The 23,419-nt window shown below is 44.3% G+C and overlaps 1 protein-coding gene across 2 annotated transcripts in view; it reads right to left on the bottom strand.

Annotated features, from left to right (window-relative positions):
* LOC122906198 (signal transducer and activator of transcription 5B) overlaps nucleotides 1-23,419 on the bottom strand; it is a 69,774-nt gene that overhangs the window by 10,537 nt on the left and 35,818 nt on the right. The window contains exons 2-12 of one of the 2 annotated variants that reach the window (XM_044247908.1): nucleotides 13,748-13,884; nucleotides 10,387-10,543; nucleotides 8,658-8,747; nucleotides 7,368-7,542; nucleotides 4,668-4,798; nucleotides 4,247-4,398; nucleotides 3,652-3,807; nucleotides 3,049-3,228; nucleotides 2,570-2,657; nucleotides 2,367-2,489; nucleotides 1,488-1,580 (exon numbers count right to left, since the gene is read on the bottom strand). In XM_044247908.1, coding sequence (XP_044103843.1) covers nucleotides 1,488-1,580; nucleotides 2,367-2,489; nucleotides 2,570-2,657; nucleotides 3,049-3,228; nucleotides 3,652-3,807; nucleotides 4,247-4,398; nucleotides 4,668-4,798; nucleotides 7,368-7,542; nucleotides 8,658-8,747; nucleotides 10,387-10,543; nucleotides 13,748-13,875 — 1,473 coding nt within the window. In that variant the 5' untranslated portion in view covers nucleotides 13,876-13,884. Of the gene's footprint in view, nucleotides 1-1,487; nucleotides 1,581-2,366; nucleotides 2,490-2,569; nucleotides 2,658-3,048; nucleotides 3,229-3,651; nucleotides 3,808-4,246; nucleotides 4,399-4,667; nucleotides 4,799-7,367; nucleotides 7,543-8,657; nucleotides 8,748-10,386; nucleotides 10,544-13,747; nucleotides 13,885-23,419 lie in introns of those variants that run through there. The other variant, XM_044247910.1, reaches the window with a different exon arrangement.

Here is a 23,419-nt window from a genome sequence, read left to right as displayed (position 1 = left end):
AACCCTATCCAGGAGGCTTATGAGGACTTGCTGCAGGCAGTTTTAAGAGAAGCCTCAAACTCAGGATCTGCAGAATGGGCATGGGAGAATCTCTGTTATAAATCTCACCTTTGCAGCAAAAATACTGTTCTATAAAGAGGACTGTTTTTTTTGGTTTTTTTTTTTTTAGATTTTTAAAAATTTGTTTATTTGAGAGAGAGAGCATGAGAGGGGAGAGGGTCAGAGGGAGAAGCAGACTCCTTTTGAGCAGGCAGCCCGATGTGGGACTTGATCCCGGGACTCTAGGATCATGACCTGAGCTGAAGGCAGTTGCAAAACCGAGCCACCCAGGGGCCCCTGTAAAGAGGACTGCTGAGAGAACTCACGGAGACTCTCCATGTTAGAGTATGTGAGAGAAGGACAAAATTCTATATCCCGAATGCCAACCAGAACCTTTTATCAGGCTTTCATGGAGTACGTGCTGCTGGAAATGTGTGATACCTCAGCTCTTCCTGATGAAATGTTTTGAAGACGCTCATCAAGCGCACACGAGTGGTCGGAGAGTGTTTGACGCACAGAGCCACAAAACCACGTTCCTGCCCTTAGACAAAGCATCTCATTCTTCCTGAGAGTTGGTATGAATCACAGAACCTCAAGTTTGGAGAAGACATTAAACGGCACCCTCATCGAATGGAGGGAAGAGGGCAGGAAGCAACTGCTAAACTGTAAGGAATGCTCTGAGAGGTCTACCTTCTGGAGTCCTAAACTCCACTCACGGTCTGACCCAAGGATTTATTTATTTATTAAAGATGTTTATTTATTTATTTGTTTGTTTGTTAGAGAGAGAGAGAGAGCACGCACGCAAGCACTGGCAGATGGAGGCAGAGGAAGAAGCGGGTTCCCCGCCCAGCAAGGAGCCTGATGTGGGACTCGATCCCAGGATGCTGGGATCATGACCTGAGCCGAAAGCAGCTGCTTAACCAACTGAGCCACCCAGGTGTCCCTGACCCAAGGATTTAAAACACTATTCGCTAAACAGTGACTACGTGACAAACATTTTGTATTTTGTATGTTACCTAATTTCATTTATTATTTTTTTACGTAAACTCTGTGCCCAAAATGGGACCTGAACTCATGATCCCCAGATCAAGACTTGCATGCTCTCCTGACTGAGCCGGCCAGGTGTCCCTGAATGTTACCTAATTTCATCTTTCTACCAGCACTATGGACCACTACTATCCCTGTGGTATGGACACTTGGGGAAACTTAGGCTCAAAGAGAGAAAGTGAATTCCCTGTGGTCACAACGTGAGGAAATGGTGGGGCGTGAGTTTAAACCTTGGCCAGATTCCAAGCCCACGCTCCTTCCATTCTCCACATACTCTCTACTCTGCCTCCCACTACAGAAATCTGCGCTTTTCTATGCTTTTCTGGGAGAGAACACATGAAAGAGATTCATGACACCAGCGTCAGGATCTTGAGACCCACAGGCTCAGGGAATCCACTCACAGGCTCTGCAAAAGCATTGTCCCAGAGGACGGTGGCCGTCGCATTGTTGTCCTGGCTGCCATGGACGATCACCACCACTGGGAGGGACAGGGTCTAGAAACACAAAAGAGAAAGGCTGAATGCCAAGAGCGACACGTTCCTCTCTTGCTTTTCTTTTTCTTTATCACAACACATTCATTCTCTCTTCAGTTTCAGTAAATGTCACACTCGAATAGAAAACCTGATTGGCTCCAGGAATCACAGGACCCTTCACAGTGGTGCAATCTTAGAAATTTTAGATATTTTAAGAAGTGTTGGCTTAGATACTTCTGAAGGAGGCAGTAAGGTTCTCAAAAGGAGAACAAGAGAGAAAAGAGAAAGAGTATGGAGTATTTCTAGAAGAAAATAGCAAGTAACAAATGTCTCAAAATTACTACAACTGTTACTCAAAGTCATCTGGAGTGATGTTTCCCTGATTCATTCCTACCTATATCTCCAGCTATTTCTTCTTCTTCTTTTTTTAAAAAAGATTTTATTTACTTATTTGACACAGAGAGAGATCACAAATAGGCAGAGAGGCAGGCAGAGAGGGAGGAAGGGAAGCAGGCTCCCCGCCGAGCAGAGAGCCCGATGTGGGGCTTGATCCCAGGACCCCGAGATCATGACCTGAGTCGAAGGCAGAAGCTTAACCCACTGAGCCACCCAGGCATCCTCCAGCTATTTCAATTTGCTATTTCCTGTTATTGCAGATCTTAAGAGAATCTAAGACACACAATTTTAAGGATGACGCCTCCCCACTTTCTGTCCACTGAAGGTTAAGACACTATGTGATCAAAACAATTCTTTTGTAATACAAAGTACACACACACACACACACCACACGCTGAGGGAGGGTTTTACCTTGACTTGAAAAACCAGCTCATTTCCACCAACACTGAACTGTGATTCAAACAGGATTGTAAATTTTTCTTCTGTTACTGACTCTGCTCCACGACGGTCAGACCTCTTAATTCGTTTCAGGGACTGCAAAGGAGACGAATAAAAAAGGTTAGAGCCCTCACACAACTAGGGAAGATTTGTTCTTTTCCTTCTCCCATGCTCACCATGTTCCTGAAGTGCGCGCTGAGGGTGCCGGTGGCCTGGTGATACTCCATCACACAGCAGTTGTTCAGGATCTCGCCACTGTAGTCACTGCAGAGCAGAAAGAGACTAGACACAATACCCTCGCAGTGGGTCGGTAAATGTAGGGTAGAAAATATATTAGGGGGGACCCAACAAAGAAGGTTGTAAAAATGGATATCATTTAAAGGAAATGTTAGCTCAATAAAATATATAAGATATAAACATACATTAACATAAAAGAAATGTTCTTGGATATATTCCAACCAAATGAATGAAAATCATGTGCTTTTTCCACAGAAGGAAAGCCTGTATGCTTTTTCTGAGCCAGAAGAGGCTAGAAGGGCTCACAAGCCTCCTAAAACGACTGGCAGCATCCAGAATGCTGACTAGGAGGCTGGAGCACATTGTTCCTGTTGTAAAGCCTTGAAAAAGCCAGACATGACGGGGAGGGCACGCGTACTTGCGGGTGTTCTCGTTCTTGAGCAGCGACTTGGCCTGCTGCTCGCTGATGATGGTGGCCTTCACCTGGGGGGGGTTCATGTGCACGTTCAGCTTCCCGCCCACCAGCAGGCGCACCGTCGCTGCAAACTTGGTCTGGGTCTTCAGGACCTGAGGAGGCTGCTTCTCAATGATGAACGTGCTGCGGGGACACAAGGGACCAGACCACACATGATGCTGACTCGGGGGACAGGGTCTGCCCACAGACGTGGGGAGGCTACTGGGGCTTGGCAGGCAAAGGAAGGGCACACGGCACAGCTCCTGTTCCCAGGGAGGACACCGAGAGTCAGAAGAGGTGGTGGGAGGGGAGGCAGTGACATGACTCAGCAGCTGGACCAGGCTTGGGGTGGGGATAAGGGCAGTCCACGGAGCGTCCACAACAGAGACTGGGCAAGGTCAACACCAAGCAGCCACTGCAACTGAGGACAGAGAGGGATGGGGGCCCAAGGCAAAAGAGACAAGGATTCCAACGAGAGCCTCCCTACCACAACCCCGGTGGGCAGAGCACCCTGGCCTGCTCCACGCCAACCACCCAGGGGCTGGGCGTACTGGAGGCAGCAATCACCTGGTCACCAGGGCTGAGATGATGTCTGTGATAGTGGCGTTGACCTCAGCCAGCATCTCCTCCACTGGGCCGGGGATGGGCAGCTGCTGGCAGAGGTGCTCAGCCCTGCGGATCTGCTGCCGGTTCTGCCAGATGATCTCAGCCAACTTCTCACACCTGCACGGGAGCCCCAGGCCACCGGGAGGACAATGGTATCACCCCACGCCCCAGGCTCGAGGCCGAGAGGCCCCAGTCTGGGGAGAACGCCCCAAGACCCAGTTCCTCCCTCCTCCTGGAAGGTTCTGCACCTCAGCCACCACTCCTGACCCCAAAGCAGAGTGCCCCCCGCCTTTCAGGAACACAGAGCTGCGCGGGACCAGCACCCCGGAACCGGTCCGCTCCGCCTGAGGCTCACTCTGCATACCCAGCCCTGTCCCCTCCCCAGCACAGGAACTCCCTTCCTGGGCACACGGCACGTGACGGGGGGCCCCAAAGCCGGCATCAGGAGCCAGAACCCTCGGTGAACTACGCCTTGCTGCAGCACAGAGAGAACTGGCTGCCCAAGGAGTCGCCAGAAGCAGCGCCCCTGCCCCCAGCCACCCCCAAACACCATTACCAGGACTGCAGCACGTCCAGGCTGCCCTCGGGGGGCCCTCCGTTCCCTGCCAGCTGTTGCCGCCGCTTCCACTGGATCAGCTCATCGTCCAGAATGATGGTCTGCTGCTTCCGCAGCAGCTGCAGGGTCTTCTGGTGCTTCTCGGCCAGCTCCTGAAGGCAGGTGGGGACAGCAGGCCCTTCTGGGTTCCCACAGAACAGCCCTCACTCGGGAGGCAGGGCTGGGGACCAGGCCCTGGGCACAGACCCTCCCCTCTCCCAAACCCGCTCTGCCTCACATGCTCCCCACAGGAAAGAAGGTTCTGGCCTCCAGCTCTCCAGGGTCCCGCTCTCGTCCCGGCCCTAGCCTTCTCTCGGGCTCCCCGGATGGCCCGGGATGTGGGCCTCCGCGCTTGGGAGCAGAGGACGCAGACCGCACTTACCACGCGGTACTGCTGCAGCGTCTGGGCCTCATGCTGCAGCCAGGCCTCCAGGGACACCTGCTTCTGCTGGAGGGCCGTCTCCCGGCTCAGACGCTCCTGGGGACTCAGCTGGGTCAGCCCGGTAAACTGAGCTAGAAGAGGTGATGGGACACCCGCGACCATCATTTCCTGGCTTCCTGCAGGAAGCCCAGTAGAACACCAACACCTGTTCTGGAGGCAAGGCCCTGAGGGTCTGCCCAACATCCGACTGATGGCAACTTGGGGCTCCAGCAGCCAAGGGAGCCAGACCTACGCGGGCTCTGGGCCCTGTCCTCTCGGCCCTGGCCTCTTGACTGTGATCTCCTCTTTAGGGACTGTACAGATGGAAGCCTGGGGGCAAACACTCCCTAGACCTCCCTTCCATCTTAGTCTACACAGCTGCCTGCCCAGACCTCCTCACGCCACACGGGGGTCCAGCGTGGAGCCTTGCTGCCTGGTTCGATGTGTGCCCTCACTGTTTACTAACTGAGGAACCTCGGGCAAATCATTTCCCTCTTCTGGGCCTCAGTTTACCCATGTGCAAAATGGGAGAATCTTGGCCCCTGCTTCAATGAGTCGACAAGGAATAAGTAAGTGATGATCCACCAAAGGCTCAAGGAACCTCCTGGCTCGTGGACCCTGAAGGTCAGAGCTGGTCCTTCCTGGGCAGTGGCTTCCACTGCAGGTTACAGGGTGCCAGAGACAAGCGACTGTTCAGTCCCACCCCACACAGAAGGACTGCCTAGGGAAGCCCCTGCCCCACAGGCTCTGTCCCCCCACCCCAGGAGCCCAGCAGCCTCTCCTCTGGAACAAGGGGTTTCTCCAAGTGCTGGCAGGGGCCTAACATGTTGGTTTGTCCAGGCTGGGTGACCGTGAGCTCAGCAGACCAACCAGAAGGAGATGGAGAGGCATAGACTGGCACACACAGAGACAGAAGGAGAAGGTGGCGAGAGGGAGGGAATACTTCAGACCCAGGGAAGGTAGAAAGAGTGATGCAAGGAACACCTGTGTATTGATAACCCAGCCGAAGAAACCACAGAGAAAGCCACCTGTACGTCCTTCCCTGCTTGCAAACCCATCCCGGCCTCCAAAGGTAACCACTGTCCTCCACGCTGGGATTATCACGGCCTGCCCAGTGTCTTGCTGAGTATCCCAGTGTCCTCACTTGGGCTGAGACAAGGAGATGGGAGCATCAGCATGTTGTGGTCAAGGGCCATGTCACACTAACTGAGGCCCTGCCTCATGGACACACAAGCTGGGACAGACGAAAAGGAACTCGAGACAGCCCGGGAAAGTCCCAGCACTGGAGGAGAACTGGAAATACAGTTCTGATCCCATAACTGGGGACTGAGAGAGGGCACACAGCAAAGTAGTCCTGAGGCCACCTCAGAAATCCTGCCATCCACGGGGGGTGCTGGTGATTCCACACCTGGTTCCAACCTCCCTAAGCGAGTGACCCACTTAGGTCTTTCCTGGCACTTTGTGGAAGCTTCTGGAAGGGAGGTCAGGAAATGGGAGGCAATTCTCTGCTTCACTGGAGGGAGCTGAGCCTTCTCTTGCACAAACAGAGCAATAGTTTGCGTTTCTGATGAGTCAACTTGATAAATGAGACTGAACTGACATTGTATGGTGGGTAGAAACCCAAAGCAGAATCTAATACAAACCTATAAATAGGAAATATAAAACCCAAGAAGAGGACTGGAAGAACTATCAGCCATCAAAGGCTGGGGTAGAACTGACAGCCTGAATTTTCCTATTCTCCAGTCTAGGAAGAGGGCCACCCTTTCCCTGAGGTCAGTCTGAGATGGATTCAGATGGAGGAAGACATGCTGGAACAATCCCACCAACATTTACTCAACACCTGGTATGGTGCAGGCAATGCGTGAGCCTGAGGGTACAGAGGTATAAGACACAATACCTTCTCAAAGACTATATTCTACTGAGGGAGATGGAGTTATTAATAAATAATATCAAGACAGCTGTAAGAGTGACCCACATGCAGAGTCTTAGAGAAGCACTTGGATAGAGATGGCTATGCGTCTGTATAGCCAGGTTGATCAAGCAGAGGCTTTTCAGAGATTCTCTATGGGGCCTGCTTGCAGGGAGAGGGAAATTAAAGTCATCATGTCAAATTCCTACACGGTCAGTAGGGGGCCCCAGTGGGGACCCAGAACCTACTGCTGAAGTTTTCAATACCCAGGTACCTAGAAGGATTTACACAAGGAAGGGGAGCTTTGTCCTTTAGGCGCCAGGACAGCCTCTGAATAACCACATAAAACAGCATTAAACATTTGTCATTACAAACACAGCTCTTAGCCCTTATACTTTCTCTGCTTAGAGAATTTAACATTTCAGTAAAGCAGCATTTATGAAACATCAACTATACACAAAACTGTTTTTCTACTAGACTGTGAACTTCTTCCCACAGGTGGAAATGTCTTCCCCAACAGACCAGGAAGAACATGCGTGCGGGAAACCTGAGTGAGACCCACACTCCCTGAAGGCAGGCTTGTGACCTCTCTTCCTTCCTAAGCCTCCTCCTCCCTGCCCCAACCTTAGGCAAATTCCTGCTACTCGAGAGAAAGGAGAAAGCCTCTAAAAGGAAACCTGGTTCTCTTCCAATCTGACCTGAATTTCCTTCTAGCCCTCGTGACACACACTGCCTGGCCATGAGGGCCTCACCCTGGATCCGCAGGCTCTCCTGATACTGGATGATGAAGTACTCCTGGGTCTGCTGCAGCTTCTTCAGTTCATTCTCTGTGTCTTGTGTGACCAGCCGCAGCTCCTCAAACGTCTGGTTGATCTGGAGGTGTTTCTGGGACATGGTGTCAGCAAGACTTCCAACCGGAGAAGTACCCTGGAGACAGAATGGGGAGAGTGCAGGCCACAGTGAGGATGGAAGAAAACCTTATGAAGGAAAAGCCAATGCTAGCACCTCAAACCTGGCTGAAATCCCAAAAGTAGAATTTTGAGTCAGAGGAACTGCACACATCATTTGTGAGAACCAATGAGGAGGACGGGAGAAAAGGAGGGAAAATAGGTGATCTGGCCAACTTTGACACTTTCTTAAGTCACAGTAGAAATTTCGGGGCGCCTGGGTGGCTCAGTGGGTTAAGCCTCTGCCATCGGCTCAGGTGATGATCTCAGGGTCTTGGGATTGAGCCCCAAGTCGGGCTCTCTGCTCAGTGGGGAGCCTGCTTCCTCCTCTCTCTTTGCCTGCCTCTCTGCCTACTTGTGATCTGTCAAATAAATAAATAAAATCTTTAAAAAAAAGAAAAAGAAAAGAAATTTCTGTGACAGTCTGGCCTCCACCAGAGTCACCCAAACAGGGTCCACCTAAGCCCTCTTTGGAGAGAGTACATCCAGGAGTTATTGGGGTTTGCAGACTAATGATGGTGACCCCTCGTTCCACATTCGTTCACCGACCCGATGCCATGGACCGTGTGAGGTGCTGGGGACACAACGGGGAACAAGGCTGTGCGAACACACATCATCTGTGTCCTCACTCAAGACCTTCTTGTAACTGGGGGAAGAGGCTGAACCTCTCACAGACAGCATCGTAGAGACCCCCAAAATGAAGTTACAGGGGAGGCATCAATAAGGCTTTTATGGATCCAGCCATTTAGGTGACCTGGTCTCGGCCACTCCTTCAACACTTGTTTGAAAGAGGGCTCAGCAAAAATCCTGCTTAAGTAATCTCACCTGAATATGAGCATGTTTTACTCAAAAATCATTCACTTGGGATTGAATTATTTTACACTTGTCCACACTGTTTTGTGGTGATAATCTCATCAAGATTATGGATCAGTTAAGATGAGACCATTCTATTACTTTTGTGCCCCTTAGGACAGTGCTCTGGTTATGCAGATACAAACAGATGCACACCAAATTATGTTAAGAAATCTGGGTCCAGAGAGAAGTGGGCAAGGAAGGACTTCCCAGCTCCTCTCCCCATACCCATGGGACACTCACATTGTTGGCTTCTCGCACCAGCCTCTGTTCATTGTACAGAATATGTCGGATGCAGCGGACCAGCTCCATGGGACAGCGGTCGTACGTGTTCTAAAAGAATCCAACAGCAGACATCACTTTGTTCCACACCATGTTATGGGGCCTAACGCTACCTCAGTGCAGGGGTGAGGTTTTATAAAGGAGGAGACTCCTAGAGACATGATGGCATAATCACAAGCAATGCTGCTCCTCTAGTACTGATGGGGGAGGAGAAAAGTATGTCATAGGAAACCCAATTACAATGAGAAGGCAAGATTATTTTATTTCTTGCCTCTTAATTTGCCTAAAGTGCTAGGGCATCATTCTTGGAAAAAGGATACATAAATTTCAAGAGGACCACGTCAGAGGAGAAAATGGATACCATCTTGACCGAGTAATCAAAATTATGACCACCAATGCAGGAAACATGGATAGTGTATGTCTCTAGATGTGATATCCTGAGAGGGACAGAACATCACTTAATCTAATTTAAACATCACTGAATCTAAAGAGGAGGAGACATCACACAAACCCAAAAGGAGGTCCATTTTATCTTTAAAAATAGACAAGGGGCACCTGGGTGGCTCAGTGGGTTAAAGCCTCTGCCTCCAGCTCAGATCATGATTCCAGGGTCCTGCGATCAAGCCCTGCATTGGGCTCTCTGCTCAGCAGGGAGCTTGCTCCCCACCCCATCGCCTGCCTCTATGCCTACTTATGATCTCTCTCTCTGTCAGATAAATAAATAAAATCTTAAAAAAAAACCAGACGAGCCAAATTATTTTAAAATGTCAATGCAGGGGCACCTGGCTGACTCAGTTAGTAGAGCATGCAACTCTTGATCTTGGGTTGTGAGTTCAAGCTTCACATTGGGTGTAGAGTTTACTTAAAAATAAAATCTTAGGGGAAAAAAAGAAAAGGCAATGTAATGAAAGACAAAGAGGTTGAAATGGTTCCAGATTACAGGAGATTAAAGAGACACGACATGGACGCCTGGGTGGCTTAGTTTGTTAAGCGACTGCCTTTAGCTCAGGTCATGATCCCAGGGTCCTGGTATCGAGTCCCACATCTGGCTCCTGGCTCAACAGAGAGCCTCCTTCTCCCTCTCGCTCTGCCTGTACTCTCACTCCCTGTTAAATGAGTAAATAAAATCTTAAAAAAAAAAAAAAGAGGGAGAGAGAGAGATAGGACAACCAGATGCAATATGTGGTCCTGGGCCAGAGGGGAAAAAAAATGCCATAAAGGTTATTATTGAGTCAGTTAACAAAATGGAAATATAGATATGATTACCTAAGAGTGTTTTGTCAATGTGACATGTACTGAGACTGATAACTGTACTACAACCAGGAAGAGAAAATGCACACTGAAGCACTTAGGGGCAAAGGGACATGATGTATGCAGCTTACTCTCAAGTCACAAAAAATGTGTGTGGAGAGAGACTGAATATGATAAAGCAAATATTAACAACGGGTGTTTCTGGGCCTATGTAGGGGTTCTTTGTATCAATCCTGCAATTTCCTATAAATTTGAAATTGTTTTCAAATAAAAAGTTTAAAAATATAAGGTTACAATCCCAAAATCATACAATAAGAACTTTATACACCTAACATGTAACACTGGGTTGAAGCAGAGAAAGTAAAGCTCCATGGCAAGTACTAAATGGAGAGTCTCTCCTAGGGAAGGGAATTGAGCGCGAGCCCTCGTTCACACCCACCTGGAGCTGCGTAGCATAGTGCCCCAGCTTGATCTTCAGTAAGAACCCATCCTCCCCGACTTGGTGCTCCGCCTTCTTCTGCAGCTCCTGCACCAGGCCCTCCAGGAGCTGGGTGGCCTTAATGTTCTCCTGTGGATTATCAAGATCTATTGAGTCCCTAGGGGAAAAAAATTACATACATATGTATACATACATGCAAATACAGCCTCAACGCATCACACCTTTTCTTTAGCTGAAGTGATTTCTTCATAATGCTAATGGCAAATTTCAGAAAACAGTCCAATTCAAATTGTCTAGATGCCTATATTAATCTATCCCTAATCCACTAATTACCTGACTGTATATATTTCCTTTCTTTTTTTCTTTCTTCTCTCTCTCTCTTTTCCTTTCTTTTACAATGTACTGCCCTTTCTCCTTCCTTCTATTGACTTGCTCTGGTGCTTACACTATCTGCTAGAAATGAAGGGAAAAGGAAAGTGCTTCGTGTACTCTGAAGGAAACAAGGGCTCTGATAACTTCCTATTTATAGTTACCCCTCAAGGGTGTAAGGGGGCACAAGGTCAAGAATGTTCTACATGCTTCTGCCAGCCTTGACTAGTTCTGTGTTGCTAATTTCACACAGTAATTCTTACAGTAAAGACAGGTGCAGTAACACTGACTGCCATTTCTAAGGAAGCCTGGAAATGAGTTATAAAGACAGAAGGTGCCTGCAGGCATTGACACAAGCCACTGGTCGCAGGTCTGGGACCTCCAGGCAATGCTAACTCTTCCAGCGATGCGGAGAAACCACTCTACAGATTTTGTACTAATTCAGAGCCGTTGAACTGGTGACAGGTTGGACAGTTTCCTGCCTTCCCTCTCTTCCTTCTCCTCTTTATTCCTTCCTTTCTTCTCTCCTTCCCTCACTCCCCTCACCAACTCTCTTTTTTCAAACAATTTAGGCAACAATTGCTATTGGGCAGTATTAAGTTGCTCAACTCAGCTTGCTGAAGAAACGAAACAGCTGTCAGATTAAAGTAACGTTCAGTTACTGCTGACTGGGTCTGGAGCCAAGTACGAGATCTGGTGGTCGCTAAAGGCTGCACTTCTATACCCTGAAGTCAGTCAGCAACTAGTTTCAGACAAAGGTTCAAGCAGATGTGCCCAAACGCTGATGATAACGTAGCTCAGTGAATATACCCACATCTGTACTCTGAGAAGGCAGTAGAGAAAGCCAAATTTTAAATATGTATCCCCGGGGCGCCTGGGTGGCTCAGTGGGTTAGGCCGCTGCCTTCGGCTCAGGTCATGATCTCAGGGTCCTGGGATCGAGTCCCGCATCGGGCTCTCTGCTCGGTAGGGAGCCTGCTTCCTCCTCTCTCTCTCTGCCTACTTCTGATCTCTCTCTGTCAAATAAATAAATAAAATCTTTAAAAATATATATATAAATAAATAAATACGTATCCTCTCTGTACTAAGTAAAGTTTACGTATTAAATGAAAGCCTGGAAGGAATGAAGGGCAGCCTGCACCTCTGTTTCCACTGGCAATAATGCTCCTCATCTGAGGAACCCACTCTTGAGAAGATCCTGTCTCTGTGCAAAACTCACAGAAACCATGTACTGGTCTGGCACTTGAAAACTCAACTCTCTACTTAAAAAGTAGGGGAAGCGGGGAGGCTTTCTTAGCTTAAACATGAAGAAATGAACATCTTTTTAAATTAAAATCTTGGGGGCACCTGGGTGGCTCAGTGGGTTAAAGCCTCTGCCTTTAGCTCAGGTCATGATCCCGGGATCCTGGGATTGAGGCCATGCATCGCATCAGGCTCTCTGCTCGGCAGGGAGCCTGCTTCCTTCCTCCTCTTTCTCTGCCTGCCTCTCTGTCTACTTGAGATCTTTGTCTGTCAAATAAATGAATAAAATCTTTTTAAAAAATAAATTAATTAAAGTCTATATGTTCTTTAAAAAAACCATGCTAAATAAAATTCAGGTTTGTTTTTTTTTTACATTAACCGTCTTTTAACATTCGTTCGATAAGAAACTACATGGGGAATCTACTAAATGAAATTTTAAATCACCAAGAACTTCCTACTAATGTTTTTCTGAACTCTCCAAGTCATTAAAACAGAAAAGAAAATGAAAAAAATGGAAAAGCACTAGACAAGGTGCAGCTGATGTGCTTATGTTTAGCTTGGTTTTTTTCTCACTTCATTACAAGAGGTTGAGATCTTTTAAATTGCCCAGAAAATTGCCTTCTGTTGGTGCTTTCTAGCTTCCGACCAGAAATCTGCTACTAACACAGAACTGCAATTACTGCAAGGTGGCAACACTGACGGGTACACAAGCCCGCTTGGACAGTCGCAGAGTGGCCTCTTGTCCTGGGCTCTGCAGGGGCGGACCCCACCCTGCCCACCCTGCCACCCCCAGCAGAGGCCTGAAGCAGCTGATGAGCCCCTCAGATCAGAAGGACAGGCTGCTGGCCACCCAACATGCTCCCAGGCCCTGAGCCTGCAATAACGTCCATTCGAAAGCTCTGTTGTCAATCTACTGCATTATACTAACTCTGAAAGAATTTAAAAATAATTTTCCCCCTGAGTATATAAACAGTAATTTGGCAAATAAGAGTAAAAACACGCCTGTTGAATCTGCCACCAAGGGATGCCTGAGTGGCTCAGTGGGTTAAGCCACTGCCTTCGGCTCAGGTCATGATCCTGGGGTCCTGGGATCCAGTCCCGCATCTGGCTCCTTGCTCAGTGGGGAGCCTGCTTCTCTCTCTGCCTCTGCCTGACACTCTGCCTGCTTCTGCGTTACCTCTCTCTCTGACAAATAAATAAATAATATCTTTTTAAAAAAAATCTGCCACCAGGAATGTAATTATTGTTAATATTTTGGTGTATTGTCTTTTGGTCTTTATGTGTATGTATACATTTAAAAACACCAATGTCACCATTGTTAACTTTGTTAATAATACATTTTATTAAATGATATGCATATGCATACCTGAGTTGCCCCATTAAGCACTAAATTCTTTGTGGACAAACAAGGGCTTTATTCTTGTTCATATGAACTCTACACCCTACAGGCACTCAAAACATATTTGTCAACTGTGGTTTATTAGCAGCAATGATCTAATGCTTTTAGCCACAACTTACTATTTATTAAAAGGAAAGAAGAAAAAATAAGATACAGGAAAAAAATCCTATTTTAAAAATCTCAAGAGTTATTCCATCTCTCTAAAATCTAAGCTAGGGCCAAATAACTTTTCATGGGTCACATCATTTTTTAAAAATGTACAACTTTTAAATTCTCCCTCATGTTCTTTCCAATCAAACTCCCACAGCCTTGTGCTTCACTAAATATGACAGAAAAAACTGGATTCACTTACCAAGCTTGGCTTTCAATCCACTGGGATAAATAATGTCGCACCTCGATGGGGAAATGCTGGCCATATAATGCTTGCATCTGATGAAGAGCATCACCTTGGAGCTGCTGGGCCTGTATCCACACAGCCATGGTTTCAATCTGTTAAACAAGTGATCAGTGGTTTGGGTGGGTTTTTTTTCCTTCCCCCTTTAAATCCACTAGAATAAATAGTCACAATTAAAAAACCTAGAGATAAATGCTTTTAAGCCCTTCATGGTAGAATAGATATCAGTATTCTGGAACTGAATTTTAGCTTTAAAATGTTTCAAAATGTACACATCCAGTGTGGCCATGAAAGGCATATAACTTGCTCTACGAAGTGCCAACTATAAAACATATTGAAATCCTCCAAGTGAAAGTACAAAGCCAACATTAGGAGAAGAACTGCCTATAACTTTGGTATCACAGACATAGTTACTTTTATTCCAAACTTGAAGTAACAATAAGCAGCATTTTAACTGTAAGATAATTAGCACCTTATGTCCAGGTTGGACTCCCCTGCTCAGCAGAGAGTCTGCTTTGTTGTTGTTTAAATCACTTGTTTTAGGGCACTTGGGTGGCTCAGTTGGTTAAGGGTGTGCCTTCGGCTCAGGTCATGATCCTAGAGTCCTGGGATTGAGTCCTGCATCAGGCTCCCTCCTCAATAAGGAGCCTGCTTCTCCCTCTGCCTGTCATTTCCTCTGCTTGTGGTCCCTCTCTCAAATAAATAAATAAAATCTTAAAAAAAAAAAAAGCACTTGTTTTAGATTTGGCATTTTGACTAGAAATGCAATAAATGTGCTGCCATTTCAAAAAAGACCCAGTAAAAGAAAAGTGAAAATATCTAAAACATGAATTGAACCCTAAGTATTATTGCCAGTTACTTAAGCTGCAATGCTTTATGCAGAAAGGGCATAGATTTATCTGGAAAAATGCCCCAAGTTTCACCTTCTGAGTTACTGCTAAGGAATTTATGAAGCAATCTTCTATTAAATTACAGTATTTAAAAATCTGTGCGACAGGGACCCTAGGTGGCTCAGTCAGTTAAGCATCTGCTTTTGGTTCAGGTCATGGTACTGGGATCCAGCCCCGCATTGGGCTTGTTGCTCAGCAGGGAGCTTGCTTCTCCCTCAGCCTACCACTCCCTCTGCTTGTGCGTTCTCTCTGACAAACAAAATCTTAAAAAAAAAAAGACCTCTCCAACATAAAAACAATACATTCCAGCTAAGAGAACAAGAACCATTATATTCTAATAGTAGGTAGGTTTTTAAAACATGCCCTTGAGTCTAGAAGAAGTTTTATAAAACTACCATCATGCCTTTTCTCAGATTTACCTGAAAATTTTATTTATTGGGGCACCTGGGTGGCTAAGTGAGTTAAGCCTTTGCCTTTGGTTCAGATCATGATCTCAGGATCCTGGGATGGAGCCCCACATTGGGCTCTCCGCTTGGCAGGGAGCCTGCTTCCCGTTCTCCCTCTGTCTGTCTCTCTGCCTACTTGTGATCTCTCTCTCTGTGTCAAATACACAAATAAAATCTTAAAAAAAAAAAAAAAGATTTTTTAAAATTTATTTGACAGAGAGACTGCAAGAGAGAACACAAGCCAGAGGAAAGGGAGAGGGGGAAGCAGGCTTCCTGCTGAGCAGGGAGCCTGATATGAGACTGGATCCCAGGACCCTGGGATCATGACCTGGGCCAAAGGCAGACAGTTAACCACTGAACCACCCACCCAGGCGCACCTACTTGAGAATTTTTCATTCACTTGGCAGAAACTCTCTGGGATCAACCTAATTGGGATGGCAACGTTACTTTCATTACACAAGAGGGTAAAAAACTGAATCTTACTCTAATACCAGGGTCCCTAATGTAGAATTTGAAAGGTAGGGCTAACATGAAACCCATCCAAAATGATCTGGCTACTGATTTCCATCATTTTCTTGACTATGTTACAATTAGGGTCCAGTGAATCAGATCTTGATCTTGTTGACTACCAAAGACTACACATGTGTGTTGGGAAATAAAAATCTAGTTGTAGTTGTCCGATAGTATAACACTGAGCTATTTATGGGACAAGTCAGTTAGCCAACAATGAGGTATGGGGTGGATGCCAGTTACCTATTTTAGACTTGTGCAATGCTATAGAACACTTGAGCGGCGTACAATTTTATTTAGGGCTTTTGGACATTAAGGCTGGGATCACTGTGAGATCATCCAAAACATCAAATTTCAATGGCTGAGAGTTTACTAGGAGAAAGGCCTGGATAAAAGAGCTCTCTCCAGAAGCAACTACACATTATAATCTAACACCTGGAACACATTTAATTGTACAATATAATTTTTAATTAAATGAACTGTATGCCAAGATTTTGGAAAATTGGAACAGAAACCAAGACATATTTTTTGGATAAAAGGTAAAAGGATGGATGGGTGGGTGGAGAAGCTTAAGTAGTTACGTGTATGGAAGAGCATAGGAATGAAGGAATGAAGGACATAATTCAGGTTTTCATCTCTTTTAGTGGTAAGGAATTGAAAAGAAGTAGGACCTCACCATAGCTGTATTAATGATTATATGAACAATACCAACAGATACAAAAATTGTCTTGAATCCCACATTCATTAACTGAACTGACCTAAGAGACAAAAGAAGAAAAATTGTTGGAAAACGCTGATCTCCTCAGACACCTCTCTGTCCGTGCAAACAACACTGTATTCTGGTCACACTGTAACCTCTTGGTCTACTTGACTTTTTGTCACATCACTTATCACTTCCTGACATTTATCATATATTTGTTTACTGACTTCTCACTAGGGTAAAATCACCATGAACACAATGACTTTGTTTTGTTTTGTTCATTATTTCTCTTGGGCCTAGAGCAGTACCTGGCACATAAGCATTCTATAAATTTTTTATTGTTTTTGAATTAAAAAACGTGTACACACAATTTGGTCAAGCCCATCAGCTCTTTTCAAAGTTATTATGGAACAAGATATCAGTATGAAATACCAAGGCAAGATAATGGAACAGATTTTATAATTTGGATGAGTCTGTATTAACAATATTCTATTTGTTCCTTAATAACACATGCCACAGGGCACCTGGGTGGCTCAGTTGCCACAGGGCACCTGGGTGGCTCAGTTGGTTAAGTGGTTGCCTTTGACTCAGATCATGATTCTGGAATCTGGGGATGGAGCCTTGTGTCCAGGTCGGACTCCCCTGCTCAGCGGAGAGTCTGCTTCTTCCTCTGCCTCTGCTCCTCCCCCGACTTGTACTCTCTCAAATAAATAAATAAAATCTTTAAAAAAAACAACTATAATTTATAATTTTTTTCTTTTAGTTTTTGTTAATTTATTTTTGTTTACCTTCCCCCCTGAACTCTAAGGACAGCAAGTGAAGGGAGCACATTTATTTACAACTGTGTCCCTTATGCCTAGTAGAGTGGCTTGCCATGTTAAGTAATCAAGACATAATTTGCTAGTGAATAAACACATATTTGGTAAATATCTCAAATGTCCTGTTGGTTGAGCATATTACAGGTGTCATATTGCTTTAAGAAAAAAGTATGAAAAAAAAAAGAGAAAGCAGTACGATGATAATATGCCATATATGTAGGCACATATACCACATATATGGGGCCCCTAGATGGCTCAGTTGGTTAAGCATCTGATTCTTTCAGCTCAGGTCATGATCTCACCGGTCATGGGACTGAGCCCCATGACAGGCTCCATGCTCAGTGCAGAGTCCCCTTGGGATTCTCTCTCCCTTTCTTCCTGCTCCTCTCCCAGTACAAGCTCTCCCCCTCAAATAAATAAATCATAAAAAAAAAAGTCACACTATTTTCTCTTTTTTTTATTAGTTTCTAGTTTTTATCAGAGTGGAATGCTGAACTCTTAGAATTTGTCAATATTTTTTATGGTTCTAAATATGAACATGTTGTAATAATTGTTTTCTAAAATGCCATTGAAGAATAACAGCTGATAAATATAAGGTGGTAATCACCTTATTTTGGAAAATACAAATTATTTTAACTTCACTACATAAAAACGCTTTGATAGAGCTGGAAAGTAGATTTTGCCTACTACTAGTCAGAAATGTAAAAAAAAAAGTATAATAAATAGTACAGAATCATTTTACATTTTAACTATTATATACACACAGAACATGAAATGAGTTACTGAAATTATCATGTAACAATTGAAAACAGGCAATCTGGAGGGAAAAAAACACCCCATCCCACACTACATCAATAGAAGCTAGAACCTAAGTAGTACTTTCCCTCATACATGCCCAAACTCTTCACATCCATTATTAAGCTATGCCTACCCCTGGCATGAGCTGGGTCTCTGTCCTTTCTCATCAGTATCCATCCTGCCGTGGACTACTACTCCACATACATAGTAACTGCACCCCTGTCCTCAATACACACTTTCTTTTGCTCATTTACAGGCAACTCCATCTTCAACGCATGATGTTCTGACAAGGAAGTGGTTTGTATCTTTGGTAAATCTTCACAGGCACTTCTCTAAAGACTGGGAAATAGATGCGCAATCTTATTTTTAGCCAAAGATGAGAACCAGCTGAGCTTTGCTTAGTTGCATTCTTAATGTTCATAAGCATTCCAAACAACCTAAACCAGCGTTGGATGTAAAATGTTGTGCTTTCCGAAAGCCTAAGGTACTGAAATCAACCCTCCATATCTGGATATATCCTAGGAGTCTCAAATAAAGAAGACCTTCAGGCACTTGTTTAAAAAAAGTTCCAAAGTCTAAGCTTATAATGTTACAGGCTTATTGCAAACCATAAAAATGAATGTCTATTAACAAATAAATGATAGGAGTGGGTAGGATTGAGGAATATTCTTGTCTCAATAATAAATACCTTTTTATTAGATGCTTTCCCTTTTTTTTTTTTTGAAGATTTTATTTATTTATTGGATAGACAGAAATCACAAGTAGGCAGAGAGGCAGGCAGAGAGAGGAGGAAGAAGGCTCCCCGCTGAGCAGAGAGCCCAATGCGGGGCTTGATCGCGGGACCCTGGGATCATGACCTGAGCAGAAGGCAGAGGCTTTAACCCACTGAGCCACCCAGGTGCCCCTAGATGCTTTCCCTTTTAAAAATAAAATACAAAACCCTGTCAAGAAAAACATCACTCTAGGGGCATCTAGGTGGCTCTGTTGGTTAAACTTCTAACTCTGGCTCATGTCCTGATTTCAGAGTCCTGGGATCAAGCCCTACATCAGGCTCCCTACTCAGCGGTGAGTCTGCTTGTCCCTCTCACTGCTCTTGCTCTCTCTCTCTCTCTCTCAAATAAAATCTTTTTTTTTTTCAAATAAAATCTTTTTTTTTTTTTAAGATTTTTTATTCATTTATTTGACAGAGAGAGATCACAAGTAGACAGAGAGGCAGGCAGAGAGAGAGAGAGGAGGAAGCAGGCTCTCCGCTGAGCAGAGAGCCCGATGCGGGACTCGATCCCAGGACCCTGAGATCATGACCTGAGCCAATGGCAGCAGCTTAACCCACTGAGCCACCCAGGCGCCCCTCAAATAAAATCTTAAAAGAAAAGAAAAACATCACTCTTTGAAGACTTCTAGAACACTGTGGCCAAAGTCATGGTATAGTTAACCTGTGGGGGAAGTATAGAGTACAAGACAATAGAAAGCTCCCAACACATATATGCTAACTGAATGAATGAATTCTAGCTTAGAGTGGGAGTGGGAGGGTTAAAATGTGTGTAGTGATTTGTTTCTCTGGACTCATTTACATAATTTAAAGCATTCTGGGGCACCTGGGTGGCTCAGTCGGTTAAGCATCTGCCTTCAGTTCAGGTCATGATCCCAGGGCCCTGGGATGGAGCCCTGCACCCCAAGTCAGGCTCCCTGCTCAGTGGGAGCCTGCTTCTTCCTCTCCTCCCCACCTGTGCTCTCTCTTACTATCTCTATCACTATCTGTCCCTTTCTCTCAAATAAATAAATAAAATCTTAAAAAAAAAAAAATAAAGCAGGGACGCCTGGGTGGCTCAGTTGGTTGGACGACCACCTTCAGCCCAGGTCATGATCCCGGAGTCCCGGGATCGAGTCCCACATCGGGCTCCCAGCTCCATGGGGAGTCTGCTTCTCCCTCTGACCTTCTCCTCGCTCATGCTCTCTCTCAAATAAATAAATAAATAATCTTTAAAAAAAAAAAATAAAGCATTTTGTAACTCTTACTTTCCATTCCACCACCACCCTATCCCATCACACCCTAGGACCAAAGTCTTTAAAATGAAGTTAGAGTTTTGAAGACAATGGTGAACTCACCTATAGAGTTCTGTAAGATTTAACTTCTTACACCTTTGTGCCTCAGTTTCCTTATTTGTAAAATGGTACTAATAATACAGCCCTTGGGGAGTTGTTGTAAAAAATAAGTTAATGTATGTAAATGCTTAAAACAGCGCCTGGTTCAGAACAATATTGAGCAATTATGACCTATCAGCCTACATACTGGATATTACTGTGTCAATGTTAAATTTCTTGAGACTGAAATATCCCCATCTCCAACTTTATCTCACTTCAATAAACCTTTTCAAAGTCAACCCTCCATAAAGAATTCTTGCTACCTTTCTCCTTAACCAATATCCAGCAGTATAAACTTCACCTTCCTTTTAAAAGATGGAATTCCCATTTCTTAGTCAGTTTTACTGGCAGATGGACATGTATAGATGAGAATGGAAGGATGGTGGTGGGAAAACACTGGGAGAGCTGTTCTCCCACCTCTGAATGAGAGAGCCAAGAATTGTGAAGGGCAGTGTAACAAGAGTAAGACTAAGTATACTAAACTTTAAAAGGAAAAAAAAAAAAAAAAGAAAAGAACATCCATTCCAATTTACCACAGCAGGGAGCTGTACCTTTTCCTATTCCTTCCAAGGACACATCTGACTCCTACTAATTAAATTATGAATTATTAACAAAAATATTTTGATTCATCCAATAAATGAAAATAAATTTCAGGGGTGCCTTGGTGGCTCAGTTGGTTAAGCATCTGCTTTCAGCTCAGGTCATGATCCCAGGTTCCTGGGATCAAGTCCCACACCAGGGTCCCTGCTCAGCAGGAGTCTGCTTCTCCCTCTCCCTCTGCCTGCAGCTCCATCTACTTGTGCTCTCTCTTTCTCTGTGGCAAACAAATAAATAAAAGCTTTAAAAAAGTAATAAAAAATAAAAATTTCAGAAATATGATTAAAAATGAATTAAATAACATTTATTAGTGTTATTTTCCACCATCCAGATTTATAATTTACTGTCATTTACTGAATATCTAACTATATTATTTACAACAGCAAGCGCTTTTATGAATCTACTCATTTAATCCTCCAAAAATACTAGAAGGTAGGCACTATTATTATCTCTATTTTATAGATGAGGAAATCGAGGCTCAGGACTGTAAAATGGTATAGGTTTGGAAAACAATCTTACAGTTCTTCAAAAGGTTAAATATGGAGTTACTATATGACCCGGTAGTTCCGCTCATAGGTATATGCCTAAGGGAACTGAAAACACATGTCCACAAAAATTTGCATACAAATGTTCAAAGTGGCATTACTCATGATAGTGAAAAGGTAAAAACAAGCCAAATGCCTATCAATGAATGGATGGATAATATGGATATAAATTAAAAAACAAAATGGAGGGGCGCCTGGGTGGCTCAGGGGTTAAAGCCTCTGCCTTCAGCTCAGGTCATGATCCTAGGGTCCTGGGATTGAGCCCCCGCATCCGGCTCTCCACTCAGCAGGGACTCTGCTTCCTCCTCTCTCTCTCTGCCTGCCTCTCTGCCGACTTGTTATCTGTCTGTGAAATATATAAATAAAATCTTTAAAAATAAATAAAATGGATAAAAGGGAACATTATTCAGACACAGAAAGAAATGAGATAGTGATACATGCTAAATGAAAGAAGCCAGACAAAAAAAGCTACATGTTGTAAATTCCGTTATATGGAATGTCCAGAATAGATAAACCCATAGACACAAAGTAGGCTAGTGCAATAATGTGGAGTGACTCTTAAGAAGTATGGGTTTTGGGGCTCTTGGGTGGCTCAGTTGTTAAACGTCTGCCTTTGGCTCAAGTCATGATCCCAGGGTTTTGGGATTGAGACCCACATTAAGCTCCTTGCTTGGCAGGAAGCCTGCTTCTCTCTCCCCAATCGCCCCTGCTTGTGTTCCCTCTCTCGCTGTGTCTCTATCAGATAAATAAATAAAATCTTAAAAAAAAAAAAAAGGAAGAAGTATGGGTTTCTTTTGGGGGTAAAAACTTTGTTCCAGGTCCCATACTACTGAGGGGCACCATCCACACTGGATCTGGGCAGTCCACCACTATATAGGAGGCCTCTGACCTAAGGACTTTGAGGTGGTTTGTCATATTATTTTATGCACTTTTCTACATGTTTATTATATTTCATAATTTTAAAAAAGAAAAAGAAATATGGCAAGGTTCTGATTTGGGCAAAGGCTTGGGTTACTTGGCAAATGAAACAGAAGACAGATAAACATTGCTTCTGATTAGGAAAGTCTAAGGATTCAAAACTATTAACCATATCAGCACCATTTAATGACTGAAGACTTTGGACAGAATATAAAGAGCAAGTTCCTTTGTTATGTTTACTGCCCTACTGTCAATACCAACATTATTACACAGACTCAGCACTCATGGTCACCTAGTAATAGGAACTTGGAAGGATGGCAAAATATTAAATAGCAATAATAATGGATTAAGACTTTGCTCATATTAAAACTGGACTAACATCAAGTAAGAAGGTTTGAGTATAACTATCGCATCTAGAAGTAGGTCAATACCAGAGCCATCTGCTCTTTTTAAAAAAAAAAATTCTAAATAGTACTGTATAAGGAATCAGAAAGGTAATTCTCTAACAAAATCAGATTATTAAACAGATGGGAAGAGAACAGAAAGAATGATAGTATTTGGCTCACAAAGAAACAAACAAGGAAAAATTTGCCCAGGCAACACGAGATGATAATATTGTGGGATGACAGTCATAAATCTTCACGTCACAGCAAAACCATTACATACTACTTTGGGAAGAAGAGAGAGGGGAAAGTGTTGGGTGGTGGGAGGGTGGAGAGCAGGTAGAGAGAGGGGAGGAAAGGGAGAGGGGAGCTATCTCTAACTATACAGACCAAGTGTTAGTCAGTGGATTATTATATGTTTAAAACTCTCACCTAAATATAAGATATCTTAGCCAAAAACACGATTTCAAAAATAAAAAGAGTGGACTCAGACAAGGATCATCACAGCCGCTAAAACCATCGGGTGGTACTTGCTGGGAACAGGATATTCACACAGTCTCAAAGTACTACCTCATATATTGCTTATTATTCATAAAGAGGAAAAGGCATAGTTTCAGTGGAAGAGGTGATGAACAACACCTTAACAAAATAATTAAACATCCCCAATCATGGAACAAACGGACAATACAGTAGTCCCCCCTTATCTGTGGGACATATGTTCCAAGACCCCTCAGTGGATGCCTGGAACCACAGATAGTACCAAACCCTAAACAGTATGTTTTTCCTACACGTACATACCTAAGATAAAGTTTAATTTATAAATGAGGCACAGTAAGCGATTAAAAACAATGGCTGAAAATAAAATTGAACAATTATAACAACA

This window comes from Neovison vison, chromosome 5, assembly GCF_020171115.1.
Source record: "Neovison vison isolate M4711 chromosome 5, ASM_NN_V1, whole genome shotgun sequence".
Classification (NCBI taxonomy): domain Eukaryota; kingdom Metazoa; phylum Chordata; class Mammalia; order Carnivora; family Mustelidae; genus Neogale; species Neogale vison.
This window is presented reverse-complemented; position numbering and strand designations above follow the sequence as displayed.